Consider the following 11,444-nt stretch of genomic DNA (forward strand, 5'->3'; position numbering starts at 1 on the left):
AGGTGAGCCGGGGTCGTCAGGGGCTGAGCCTACTTCTTAACCAGAGAGCTCTACTGCTCCAACACAAATAAATGTGAGAGGAGGCTGACCCACCTTGGTTCCCAGTCCATCAAGAAGGCCAAGGAGCAGCATCAAACCACTGGTAAGCAGTCCAGCAAAAAGGGGTAGTGCCAGTAGGTGATGCAGCCACTGATGTGTTTGCATCTGGTCACACAGATTGTGCAAACGATGTTGCCCACAGGTAAGATTTGGCAATTTGGATCTGAACTCTGAGCCAGAGAGCACCCATTGGCATCACTTGAAAAGGCAGCTACCAAGCAGAGAAGAAAGCACCTTCGACTGTACCTTGTTTCGTGAATAAATAATAAAACCCAGATGCTCTCATTAAAATGACATTTCCTGCAATCCTGCCCAACCTCAAGGTTGGATAGTCACATCAGAGGGCTGTGGCCACTTCCACAGTGTGACTAAAAATTGTAGAAAAGAGCCTGTTTGCTCGGAGACCCTCTGAAACAAGAGATTCTTTTTATGTGGGCCCATCTCATTACAAGGCCAGGGCTCATGCACTGGGATTAATTCACTCCTGGAAAACGGAATTCTAACCTATCCTTGCTCCTTCAACTCCTTGACATAAGCAGTATCTTCATGGGAGTTTGGGGGCTGTCTAGAGAGAGAAACTTCCATTCTATGACTGTGTATATACTATCCCTGTAACAGGGGAGGGGAGGGGATGGAAGTCCCTGCCTATTGCTTTTTATAAATGGGTGAGTTTAGGGCACTGACTAAAAACACAGGTTCTGGAGTCAGATGACCTAGATTTAATTTTGGCTCTGCCCTTTGCTAGCTACAAGATCCTGGGAAAGTTCCTTAACATCTCTAAGCCTCCATTGTATCATTAAAAATAAGCATATGCGGGGGTAGGGGTGGAGTACACCTGAGAGGCTCAGTCAGGTAAGCATCCGACTCTTAGTTTCGGCTCAGGTCATGATCTCAGATCTTGAGCTTGAGCCCCATGTAGGGCTCCCTGCTCTCAGCTCAGAGTCTGCTTGAGATTCTCTCCACCCACCTCCCCCACCCCCACTCACATGTGGGCTCACTCTCTCTCTCTCTCTCTCAAATAAATAAATTAATTAAATGTTAAAAAAAAAAAAAAGTAGACATATGGGGATGCCTGAGGCTGGCTCAGTTGGAGGAGCATATGACTTGATCTCTGGGTTGTGAGTTTGAGCCCCACATTGGGCATAGAGATAATTTAAAATTTTTAAATCTTAAAAAATAATAGGTGTAATAATAATATTGACTTGGTGGGAGACTCATGTGAGGATTAAGTGACAAACACCCAAAGCACTGGGCATTTCCCCCATAATTGAAGTGACACTTTGTTACCGTTGCAGTCCTATAGTGTACAAGAATGGGCAACAGGATAAAGGAGCAAAATTTTCTGAATAGCAGCAACCCACAGTGTTGCGTTAAGATGGTTAATTGTGATGGACATAGAGAACCATGGCTGTATTTCTGATACTAGGTTAATTGTTGCTTTGTTGCTGTTTGCTAAAAGAATAATTTTTTTTCTGTGTAGAACTATTGAAAACATTTTTCTGCCAAGAATTTAGTGTTTTCAGAGGATAAAGTTGAGAGCACAAGTAGTTGTCTGAAGTGAGATAATGGATAGGGAGAGAACTCTTACCGTAAAGTCTGGAACAAGGTAGGTACCTAGCAAATTTATGTTAGAAACTTGAGGGAATAAGTAGTAAGTAGTGGTAATAGCAGCAAACACCTAGTGGCCTCTGTGCTGAGCAGGAATTGTCTGCTTTCAGCCTGAGTGACAACCTGGTGTAGAGAGGGGGTGTTGGGGGGAATGGGTTTTAGGGAGGTTGTGTGACCGAAGGTTGGAATCTGCATGTGAACTCAGTTAAAGATTAAGATGGTAGACCTAAATGATAAGTAAGTTCTGAAAAATGTTTTGTATGAAAATAAGAAATTTTCAGACTCAAAGGAAAATAAAAGAGAAGGAAGGAAAAGAAATTCTGTGTTTTTTTTTTTTTTCCCTTAGCTGGTAAACGCACTGAAAACGGTATCTACACTTGAGGTTCAGATTGTCGATTACAAATATAAGTAAGTAACATCCCACTCTTGGGCAGACACTGTCGTCTTTTGCTTGGATGAGTTAATAGGGGATCAATAGGGTTTTTTCAAATGGTTGCTGTTGACACTGATAGACCCGGGTGTGTGTGTGTGTGTGTGGCGGGGAGGGGTGGGACGGACAAGCAGATGCATCAGTGAGGGAAGGGACCAGGTGGGGGCCCTGACAGGTGAGGACCTTGGCACATAGGGGTGGTTGCTCTTCACCTGTGTGGGGTCTGGTATTCTGGTATACCACCTCATTGTTCAAGAGAAGTGATAAATCCATATTTCTTTTTTTTAATCTGCGTTTTCATTAGAAATTTTTGAATTTTTAAAATTTGGCCTAAGGTGGGGAGGTGCCAGGGTGGTGTAGTCAGGAAAGCATCTGACTTGGCTTCAGCTCAGGTCATGATTTCAGGGTCCTAAGATCAAGCCTCACATTGGGCTCCACGCTCAGCACAGAGTCTGCTTGAGATTCTCTCTCCCCTCTTCCTCTGTCCCTCCCCCATGTCATACTCTCTTTCTCTCTCTCTCAATAATAAATAAATAAATCTTTAAAAAAAAAAAAAAGGTGGCAACTAATCCTGAATTTTGAAAAAAAAAAAAAGATAATCCTGGCCTCATTTGTCCTGCTAGTTTGCTGAGTTTCAACTCCTGGCTTAAAATTAGTTACATGGGAATAATTTGAGGGTCATAGAGTAATATGAGATTTCTAAAAATATTGCAAAGTGTCTGTATTTCTTTTCAAACTCTGACACAAGCAAAGGGCTTAAAAAGATTGAGTATGCCTAACATTTCTTGTGTAGGTAAGCCCTGTTGATATTAAAACAACAACACTGTAAAATAATACCTGTTCCTGGTTGAAAAAGTCAAGCAGTTTAGAAAAAAACTCAAAAGGAAAGGAGACAACGTTTCTTTCCTCCACTTGCCCGCCCACAGTCATTGTCTTGTTCTCCAAATATAACACTGTGAACAGTTTCTATGTCAAAAAAGAAAAAGTAAAAAAAAAAGAAAAAAGAAAAAGAAAAAAAAAAGAAATAGTATACATATACCAGCATATGGGTATCTATTATAGACAGATTAGAATTTAACAGTAGGAGGGGCGTGTAGCTGGCTCAGTTGGCAGAGCATGTGACTCTAGATCTCAGGGTTGTGAGTTCAAGCCCCACATTGGGTATCGAGCCTACTTCAAAAAAAAAAAAAAAAAAGAACTTAACTGTAAGCAGAGGAGTTCGCACCTTACTCATCATGCATCCACTCATTTATCCAATAAGTCTTTATCGTGTACCTGCCATGAGCTGGTCACAGGCTTTGAAGTAGGAATTAGTTACGGAGGGCGGCATGGCTCTGGTCTTGAGGACCAGAGAGACTGAATACAAATAAACAGCAATCGTGAGAACGGTTACCATTTGTTGAGACTTACTGGTATGCTTTATCTCATCTCACTCTCCCTCCAGTTTTATAAGGGTGGCAAAACTATTCCTGTCTTACTAATTACACTGTGCAGTGGTGGCTACCATCATCGCCACAGGAAGACATGGAGGAAGAAGCAGGCCCGATGTCAGGCTGACAGATCTGGGGATGGGGTGCACCTCAAAGGCTCTGGCATTGACTGGTTTTTGAGGATATGTAGGATTCCCTAGATGAAGGAGGAATGACAATAAATTCAGACCTTGCCAATCTGAGGGATAGAGTAGATGGAGCCTTCCCTCCTTATCCTCAGACGTTGTCCGCAGGTGGTGACTCCAGGGTTATATCTGTCTGGGCACGTACCCATCCTTCCCCTGGCATCAGTTGGCATTCCTGGAGAAACCAGGGCACGTGTACCTCGTGTAAGACGTCTGTAATACTGCCCCCTGTCTTCCTTTCCCTGTGTGGGTTGTGGGGTTTCCATTGTACTTCAAGAGGAAGCTCTTAAAGAGGGGGATCTGAGGGGTGCCTGGGTGGCTCAGTCGGTTAGGTGTCCGATTCTTGATTTCAGCTCAGGTCACGATCTCAGGCCATGAGATTGAGCCCAGCATTGGGCCTTGTGCTCAGCATGGGGTCTGCTTCTCCGTCCCCCTCTGCTCTTCCTCCTGTTTGTGTGCTCTCTCTCTCTGTCTCTCTCAAATAAATAAAGTCTCTTTAAAAAAAATAGGGGAGAAGCTGGGAATTCACATTCTTTTCTTAAATCCAAAATAATCTTGGCCTTTTTTTTTTTCCTTTGGGTAAGCAGGACTGGGAGATCTAATTCCATTCAATGTATTCAGAGGGTTATACTTACTCCGGTGTTTCTTGTCAGCCATTTCAGTGGACTTTTTTGGCATTGATTTTCTGTTCAGAGTTTGCATGTCTTTTAGGGTCTTGTATTTAGATGGTACTTTTACAATCTTCATGTGCATAAAATTGTGGATTAGTCTGTTGCAAAGGCAGGACAATGCCCTGGTGGTGTCTGAGCTAATTTTAGGTATACCCAGATGGCATTGAATAAACTCCAGTCACACAAGGAGAATTTATTTTATTTTTAAAAATCCTTTTATTATCTTAAAGAACTAGGCTTCATCTTGATACCCCTATATTATAACATCTCTCTAGTGCCTGCTCATTTCCCTTTTTTTTTTCATAAAGAAAAAGAGCAGGCCTCAGGTTCAGAGCTTTGCCTTGCTGTGGATCTTCCTAGATTTGATTCTTTTTCCTTTGATTATATTTGTTTTTACAATTTTGTTTGTCCTGTATTGCTGGCTTTTCATTTAAGACAGCTCTAAAAGTTTCCTTTTAAAATAAATGCATTTAGGGGTACCTGGCAGGGTAGAGCTTGCAGCTGTTGATCTCAACTGTTGAACTCACGTTCAAGCCCCACGTTGTACGGAGATGACTTAAAAATAAAATCTTAAAAAAATGAAATACCCGCATTTAAGTTTAAAACAAAGTGAGCTAACTCAGAAATAATGTTAAGTTGTTGAATAATTATTAATTACTGGAACAGGCTTTAAATTGGCAAAAAGTCATAGTGGAATATGATTTAAATTGGGAACGGCACTTGTATAAATATTGTTGACCATGAGTCATGAGCTAAGTCATCTTAACAGTTTCTCTCTTCTCCCCATCTGTCTTTTGTTGTTCTATATGCTCACAGGGAACTTGGGTTTTTAGATCAGCTGAGGATCACTCACAACACGGACATATTTATTGGAATGCATGGAGCTGGTCTTACCCACTTACTTTTTCTTCCAGACTGGGCTGCCGTATTTGAACTGTAAGTGTTTGGAGACAGTTTTAAGGTGGCGAATGATGCTTTTAATGCCTGCCAAGACTGTCATAGAACTTCAAAAGGCGTAATATTTAATCACTACAGGAAAGTCACATCATATAAGCTTCTAGAAAGGAAACAGCAAGCAAATACCCCTTTCCCCCCATCTCAGTATGATGTGGGAGATGTGAGTCTGTGACTTCTGTCCTCAGAGCTCGTTCTTGTTTGCCTCTCAGACAGTGACTGTCTCTCTGCCCTCTGTGTCATTATTATGGTAAAAGGGAGCCTGTATGTTGCCGACCTGTGTTCATGGCAGCAGTGTTCACAATAGCCAATGTGGAAGCCACCCAAATGTCCATCAGCAGATGAACGGATAAGCAAAATATGGAATATTTGCTTGGAATATATGGGCATGCCTCTGCATTGTTCAGCCTTATAAAGGAAGGGAATCCTGTCACATGCTACAACATGGATGAACCCTGAGGACATTATGTTAAGTGAAATAAGCCACTCACAAAACGACATAACACTGTGTGATTTTGCATGTGTGAGGTGCCCAGAGTAGTCCGGTTCCTAGAGATAGTGTGTAGAGTGGTGGTTGCCAGGGGCCCTTGGTGTGGGGATGAAAATGAAGAAGAAGAGTTCATGTTGTGTGGAACAGAATTACAGTTTTGCAAGATGGGGAATTTCTGGAGATTGGCTGCACCTGTGAATACACGTAACACTACTGAACTGTGCACTTAAAAATGAACAAGATGGTAAATTTGATGTGTTTTCTACCACATTAAAAAATGAGAGTTTGGGGCACCTGGGTGACTCAGTTGGTTAAGCGTTTACCTTCAGCTCAGGTCATCATCCCAGAGTCCTAGGATCAAGTCCCACATCGGGCTTCCTGCTCAGCAGGGAGTCTGCTTCTCCCTCTGCCTCTTCTCCGACCCCACGCATATGTTTGCTCTTTCTCTCAAGTAAATAAATAAAATCTTAAAAAAAAAAAAAAAAGTTCAAGAACCCATATGTCTCAGAAAGAGCTCTAAAACATAAGCTGGCCACTTTGCCTTAAGCTCACTAATTTCATCCACAGCTAAACTGAGGCTTAAAGGTGAACACGATCTTTCTGGTATGCTCCATGAACTGGGTGGGTGGTGGAGACATGGCCTCCTCCCCCTTGGGTACTTCTGCACTGGACACTAAGCCTCATCTTTAGTTCTGGATGTGCCAATAGCAGTTACTGTTACCTCATTTCTCTCTTTGTGTCTAAACACCTAGATTTTATGGTATCATTTTATTTTTATTTTATTTTTTCAAAGATTTTATTTATTCATGAGAGACACACAGAAAGAGGCAGAGACATAAGCAGAGGGAGAAGCAGGCTCCCTGTTGCAGAGCCTGATGCAGAACTTGATCCCAGGACCCAGGGATCACGCCCTGAGCTAAAGTAGATGCTCAACCACTGAGCCACCCAGGTGTCCCTCTGGTATCATTTTAAAAACAACTTCACTAGGTATATAAATGGGAAATGATTTAGAGAAAAAGTTGTGAACTTCCAACATTCTGCGAAAATATTTGAAATACACATATGTTTGAGAAATAGCCAAATAATTATGGATTCTATCTCAGTGCATCATTTCTCCCAGAGGGAGGCAAAGGAAGGAAGGGAGAGAGGGAGGAAGGAAAGAGATATATTGATAATCCTTAGGCCTTGGAGCTCAGCAGACCTAGGTTCAACTATTTGTACTTCCCTAGCTTTGTGCCCTTGGATGTGGTGCCTCCCCCTCTACACGCAAGTCCGTGTCCATGTGTGTAGACTACGTATTAGGAGATAATATCAAGTTCACAGGCGGTCAGCCCTATTGATAAACTTCATTTCCCTCCATTCCTTGATCCCATTTGTTTTTTTTTTTTTTTAAGACTTTATTTATTTATTCATAGAGACAGAGAGAGAGAGAGGCAGAGACACAGGCAGAGGGAGAAGCAGGCTCCATGCACCGGGAGCCCGACGTGGGACTCGATCCCGGGTCTCCAGGATCACGCCCTGGGCCAAAGGCAGGCGCCAAACCGCTGCGCCACCCAGGGATCCCCCCATTTGGTTTTTTTAAGTTAAGGTAGCTTAGTTACGAGGAGCTTTAAAAAATAATCTCCATCTATCTCGTGTAGTAGTTACGCAACCTTTCATAGGAACACACTTGAGAGATGTGTTATCTCCCAGAGAAGTGTTGGTTTGGCCAAACCCCTGGCCACAAGTCTCATGTGTGGGTGACCTTGCATCCTTAGGTACAACTGTGAAGATGAGCGCTGTTACTTGGACCTGGCCAGGCTGAGAGGCGTCCACTACATCACTTGGCGAAGGCAGAACAAAGTCTTTCCTCAGGATAAGGTAAAGTTCAATGACTAAACTCACCTTGTTTTGCTTTTTTTGTTTTCCTTTTCACCTCATTTTGCCTTTTAATGGGTTTAAAGTATTTAATTAGTGTGAAAAAGTACCACTAAACTTCGTTCCAAAGATAAACTGTTCTTCTCTGGAACGATGAGTTGTATTTTATATTTGCAAGTTGAGGTAAAAGGGAAATTCAACACTCCATATCTTTATGTTGAGAAGACAACTTTGGGAAATTTGGGCCTAGGAAGATCTATTAAATTATATATAGGAGGGGGGATCTCTGGGTGGCGCAGTGGTTTGGCGCCTGCCTTTGGCCCAGGGCGTGATCCTGGAGACCCGGGATTGAGTCCCACATCGGGCTCCTGGTGCATGGAGCCTGCTTCTCCCTCTGCCTGTGTCTCTGACTCTCTCTCTCTCTCTCTCTGTGTGACTATCATGAATAAAAAAAAAATATATATATATATATATAGGAGGGGTCAGCAAACTATAGACCAGTAGGCCAAATCTGGCCCACCACTCTTTTTATGAATAAAGTTTTATTGGGACACTTGCCTTTGCCAAAGTAAAATGATTTTATTTTACTGAAACCCCTGAAAACCATGGCCTCAGTGACTTACATATTTATGTTTTGGTTTGTTTTCTCAGGGCCACCACCCAACTTTGGGGGAACATCCGAAATTTACCAACTACTCTTTTGATGTAGAAGAATTCATGTACCTCGTCCTTCAGGCTGCAGACCACGTATTACAACACCCAAAGTGGCCATTTAAGAAAAAACGTGATGAGCTATAAATGTGCTGAATCTGTTTGCAAAAGTCTATTTGTTTAAACATTCCACCACCCAGACTCCCAGTTAAATCAGTAAAACAACTTGTTATTTCCTAGCCCCAAATTACCTTTTCTATGCCAAAACATGCCTTCAGGATAGTACTGAAGTGTTTTAGAGTCTTTAACTGTTCCCTATGATTTTTGTGTCATAACTATTTATCAAGATACTATTTTTGCACTGAAAACTACTCTTTATAGTTCAAAAATAAGGCATAGGCTCACTTAGTACATATGAGCTTCTTAGATATACCAAAATTTTCACCTTTCTTGGCTTTAGAATTTGTAAATGCTTTTGTACGATACCATGGGATTATAATTCTAGAGGCTTCCAACTTGTTTGTGTTATATTTGAGTAAATTCACAGAAGCTTTTTTATTTGCCAAAATCTGTTCATAACAGTGTATGTGGTAGGAAAGGAAAATATATAACACATACACGCACACAGTGTTATGATTCTCAGTACCAAGCTATAGGTAGCCTACTCCATGTTAGAGATCAAACAATATTATAAACATCTGTTTTACCCTCTCAGAGTCCAAACTAACTTCCACAGAATTCTCTGCTGTATCTGCTTAGAGAACTCCAGGTTATATGCACCAAGAATCTGTATAAACCATGCTGCTGCATTAATTTATACTAACATATTTCATATGCAAATAGTGTTTTCCGAAAATGTAGCAACCACATATGATAAAAGCAAATCAGAACATCCGTTAGGACTTCTTTGGATACCTTCTAGCTGGTTTCCACTCATTCCGTCTTTGTCCTGGAGAGCATTTATGTTGAACTGATGTACCAAAGGGTCGTTTCCAGTGTGCATGGATACACCTATGTGTATATGCATCTACCTCTTTTAGCATGGAAGTATTCCCCTTTGAGTTTCCCCTTTGAGTTTGCAGGCTTCAAATTAGCTACATGAAGAGAGTTTTCCCCTGTCAAAAATAAAGACCGGAAAAAAAAAAAAAAGTGAAGACACCTGTGAATTATCCATTTCAAAATGAAAAAGAAGCCATGAGAAAGTGCCATTGATTACAAAGGATATCTGAAATGCAGACCGACTCTTTAGGATTAATTTCTCACTGTTTATGAACTTTCAATGCAGGGGTCAGAAACCATGGATTTCATTTGCTGCAAAATGTGGAGTTTACATTTTATTAACACTTGAGAAATCTAATTTAGAGATGAATGACTTCTGTTTTTTCAAGTACAGGATTAGCAGAGCTGAGAATTTGAAAAAGAAAAAAACCATTTTAGCATTGCAAGAGAAAGAGAGGGAGTGTGTGCAACAGAGAAGGAACCTGAGAAACCCGATCGATTTGTTTTTTGGACTTTTACAGAACAAGTTCACTGACTCCTGCTTTAAAGGATTATGAACAGTCCTCAGAGTTTAGGAATATTTATTAAAATCTCTGTAAAGAAAGTAGTGAATCACTGTAGTAATAGCTTTGATTTGGGTGTTAAAATTGCATAAAAAGAATTACAACATATGAATTTTTAAATGACTGATATGGCTGCTCTTTGTACAAAGTAGTGAGTAACCACTGGGAAACGATTTCACTTGAAAAGCATTGCAAAGGCAGCATTGCACTTTTCGTCAGAGAGGTATAAACATCCCAGGAAAGTATCTGAAAAAACTATTAATGTCTATATTCTTACCTCATCTTAAGAAGTATGTAGAAATGCAATTCTGTAGACAGGAAGAATTTCAGAAATTGAGGACAATTTCATAATACACCTGTTATATTTAAATATTTTGCATTTATAGAAAGAATGCTTTTTATATAAACAAGAGTACATTTGACACTTTGGAATTAACTTTTATCAGACTTTTTATATGGGAGGAAAAGATCTTTAAATGGTTATAAAATTTAAATGTAACGAGTTTTTTTTTATTAAGTCTTGAGATGCATTTCATTGTTTGTACATTTTGGGTATGGCTTTGGAATAAATCTTTTTATATTTTGTTTGAATACCAGAACAATTTTTAAGGTTTGTGTGTGTGTGTGTGTGTGTGTGTGTGTGTGTGTCTGATGGTTACATACTTTTTGGCAATCTGGTAGATTTATTTTATTGTTAAGATTTTATTTATTCATGAGAGACACAAAGAGGCAGAGACATAGGCAGAGGAAGAAGCAGGCTCCCTGGGGGGGGCCTGATGCAGGACTTGATCCCAGGACCTCAGAATCACAGCCTTAGCCGAAGGCAGATGCTCAACCACTGAGCCACCCAGATGCCCCTATAGATGATAAAAATGGAGTAGCTCACTGATGAATTTATTTTCAGCAAAAATTATGCCTTGCATTTATTTAGCAGCTTATTATATGGTGCTTTCACATGTAATAGTGTATAATTTTTATAAATGACATAAAAATTATTCTCCTTTTTCATATAAAAAAATCAGATGCTGTTTAAGGGACTTCCTTAAAGGTCACAGTCCTTCTGGTTCCACATCCATAGTCTTCCATTGTGTTACTCACTTGTTCCATAAATATCGAGTAACTACTGTGTACCGGCTACTGTTTCAGGATCTGGGAATACAGCAGTGAAAAGAACAGAAAAATGTTCTTGCCCTCATGGAGCTTGCTTTCTGGAGGAAGAGACAGACACAAAACAATATAAATAAGTAAAATATACTATGTTCCAGGTGCTGGTACATGCTATAGAGACAATGAAAGCAGGAGCAAGGGATGTGGATTCCTGGGGTGAGGTGGAGTCAAGTGCACCTAAGCAGAGGTTGAAGGAATTCCTCCATGATGTAACATTTGAGTTAAGTTTTGGAGTAGGCAACCGAGGAAACAGTGGCAGATAATTGGGCAAAGAACATTCCAAGAAAATAAAACAGTACATGCAAGGCCCTGAGGCAGGAGCATGCCTAACATATTTGAG

The 11,444-nt window shown here is 40.7% G+C and overlaps 1 protein-coding gene across 6 annotated transcripts in view; it reads left to right on the forward strand.

The window, feature by feature from the left end:
• Window positions 1-10,528, forward strand: part of EOGT (EGF domain specific O-linked N-acetylglucosamine transferase) — a 36,270-nt gene extending 25,742 nt beyond the window's left edge. For all 6 annotated transcript variants that reach the window (XM_072785442.1, XM_072785440.1, XM_072785443.1 and 3 more), the window contains 4 exons: window positions 2,054-2,115; window positions 5,240-5,359; window positions 7,625-7,727; window positions 8,376-10,528. In XM_072785442.1, the coding sequence (XP_072641543.1) occupies window positions 2,054-2,115; window positions 5,240-5,359; window positions 7,625-7,727; window positions 8,376-8,522 (432 nt within the window). In that variant the 3' untranslated portion in view covers window positions 8,523-10,528. The remainder of the gene's footprint in view (window positions 1-2,053; window positions 2,116-5,239; window positions 5,360-7,624; window positions 7,728-8,375) is intronic.
• The last annotated feature ends 916 nt before the right edge of the window (window positions 10,529-11,444 follow it).

The sequence above is a fragment of the Canis lupus genome, chromosome 19 (assembly GCF_048164855.1).
Source record: "Canis lupus baileyi chromosome 19, mCanLup2.hap1, whole genome shotgun sequence".
NCBI classification, from domain to species: Eukaryota; Metazoa; Chordata; class Mammalia; order Carnivora; family Canidae; genus Canis; species Canis lupus.